At 37.2% G+C, this 2,500-nt stretch overlaps 1 protein-coding gene across 3 annotated transcripts in view; it reads right to left on the reverse strand.

The window, feature by feature from the left end:
* RUNX1T1 (RUNX1 translocation partner 1) overlaps positions 1–2,500 on the reverse strand; it is a 103,010-nt gene that overhangs the window by 45,902 nt on the left and 54,608 nt on the right. For all 3 annotated transcript variants that reach the window (XM_006906804.2, XM_025043329.1, XM_015585492.2), the window contains one exon: positions 1,488–1,669. In XM_006906804.2, coding sequence (XP_006906866.1) covers positions 1,488–1,669 — 182 coding nt within the window. The remainder of the gene's footprint in view (positions 1–1,487; positions 1,670–2,500) is intronic.

Consider the following 2,500-nt stretch of genomic DNA (forward strand, 5'->3'; position numbering starts at 1 on the left):
TTTTTTTCTCCTTCCCAATTTTCCATCTGGTCTCTCCCTAATTCTTTTACTATACCATCCTGAAAAAATGGAACTGAAACGTCTCTATACCTGCACCCAGTACTGACTTCCTGAAGGGTAAATGATTAGAATTACACAGGAATGCACAAGTGAATCATCTATTCTTGGGCCACTTTTTAGTTTTCAGGATCATGTGGACACGCCACTCAGACACCTGGATTAAGCAGTTACTTTTAGAAACTAAAGTATTAAATGCTTATATATGGCCAAGGAAATATGACTTGCAAAAATAAGAAAGTAGCACTATTGGTAGGTCACTATGGAGGTGGGTCTATAGTACATTAGAAGTAATGTTTAACCTTTGCTTTATGAATTTTAAACTATTAAGAGGTCCTGTGTCGAGAAAAATTTGAGATTGTAGCATAAAAATTGTAATAACTGTACATAAACTAGCTCATTTTCAATAACATTCTGATTTTCAAAGCAGCTAATATATTTAAGGGTAGCTCAGTCACAGATAGATGTCTCTGAGCAGCTCCAAGGACTATAAGCTCTTATGTATCTGAAACATAATTGTGCTTGAATGTTAACATCTCAAAGGCTGTTATACTCATGCCTCATTAAATGTAGAGAGAATGTTTAAGTAGAGAAAGGAAACAAAGCATATAACAAATATAGTTTCATTTTAAGATTCTCCGTATATCACAGCTACTATGCAAAATGCTGCTAATAAGGCTTTGCATTCCTATATTAGAAAATAATTATATATAAGGATAAGGTATTAAGAAATTATTTTAATAAGGTACATGGGAAGTTTCACATGTATGCCTTATTCGGCAACTACTTTGTAAGGTTTAATGCAGAAGGGGACTTACATGTCTCAGAATTCTCATTATGAGAACTGAGTGCCTGATGGAATAAATATTGGCTGATAAATAAAACTTTTCAGCAAAAATGCCATCCATTAGCTCTATTATTTAACTCTTATCTTTACTCAGTTCATCTAGCTTCCTAGAAATTTTCTTAGTTCATATAAAACCCAAATTAAATAGGCACTGCATTGTGTTTACTGAGTAGCACATAAAGGCCAGCTTTCAAAACCATGTTTTGAGAAAACTTGCAACAACAAATTTCCTACAACTGAAAGGGAGAATATGGGGTTGAATTATATAATAAATGACAATTTTAATACTGACTGTGTCTAAGATCATCAGTGGCACTTAGCACATTTAAATATCATTCTTTACCTTTTACAGTAATAGTACAAGCAACAAGTGGCAAAGATTAACCTGCACAAAAGCCTAACTGACCCAGGCCAGAGATTTATCACTCTGTAACATCCCAGGCCAGAGTGAGTTCCCCAGGACTTTAGCTTATTGCTGTTTGCAAGAGGTATGAGTCAGCAATTTAGACATGACATGAAATGCCTGCATACCACAGGTATAAGGAAAAGGCCATGGCTGGTCCAGGGCGCTCCTCCCTCTCACCTGTCTGGAGTTCGCCTCTTCCCGTTTTCGTTCACATCGAGAAGCAGCTCTGAGGAGTCAACAGGTGAGGTGGTGCTGGCATCCAAAAGCAGCTGTTCATGCTGGGCGAGGTACTGGGCAGGGTTCTGTTTGGCCAGCCTTGCGCAGTGGAGGAGCTCACGCTGCAGCAGGGGCAAGTTGGCCTGCAGGAGCATGACAGGAATAAAAGGATGGACCTAGTCCACTTTCAAACACTGATGGAGCATGCGACTTGATTAAACAACGTCACTGAAAGTATACGACAGGTTTGATTCCCAGGCACAAATTTCAGGACTGAGCTACAATGTTAGCCTTCCCCTGGGCTTGGACTGCTCCAAGCGTGAGCTTTCTGACCTTTGTAAGTCACCTCACCTATCCTGCTTCCACAACCATTGATAACATTGGGATTAGCACTTACTTATTTTTAAGGTCCTTCATACTTCAACATAATATGATTATAAGCTCTACAGGATATAAGTAAGACTCCAGTTCCATTCACGAGCAACTTTTGTTTTTTCTCCAAGGAAAACGATATGTGAAATATATACACACTTCAATTAATTTCAAATAAGTTCCCTGACACATTCAATTTTTCATCTAGTGACTGACCCAGGTAAAACAGGCTGATCCTGTGAAATATCTTTGGCTAACTACTAACTTCAAATAAAAAATATAGAAATGAACACACAAATTACTTTTAGTAATCATCAGATTCATACATTTCAGTAAAGACTTGAGTATGGTCAGATATTCAAGGTGGAATTCATGCACAAAACAGCATATACAACTAATCTGCAAAAATAATCTGCTTTCTTTATATCATCCTTATTCTTAAGAAATATATATATTTTAACACTAGAAATCCTGTGTACCCAACACTCTCACTCCTCACCAAGCCCAGCACTTTGAAAATGACTCTCAGAACATGCTTGCTAATAGATAATTCTGGCAATTTCAAATTTAATAAAAGGAAATGAGAAAATTTCACACACAGT

Source organism: Pteropus alecto, unplaced genomic scaffold (assembly GCF_000325575.1).
Source record: "Pteropus alecto unplaced genomic scaffold, ASM32557v1 scaffold51, whole genome shotgun sequence".
NCBI classification, from domain to species: Eukaryota; Metazoa; Chordata; class Mammalia; order Chiroptera; family Pteropodidae; genus Pteropus; species Pteropus alecto.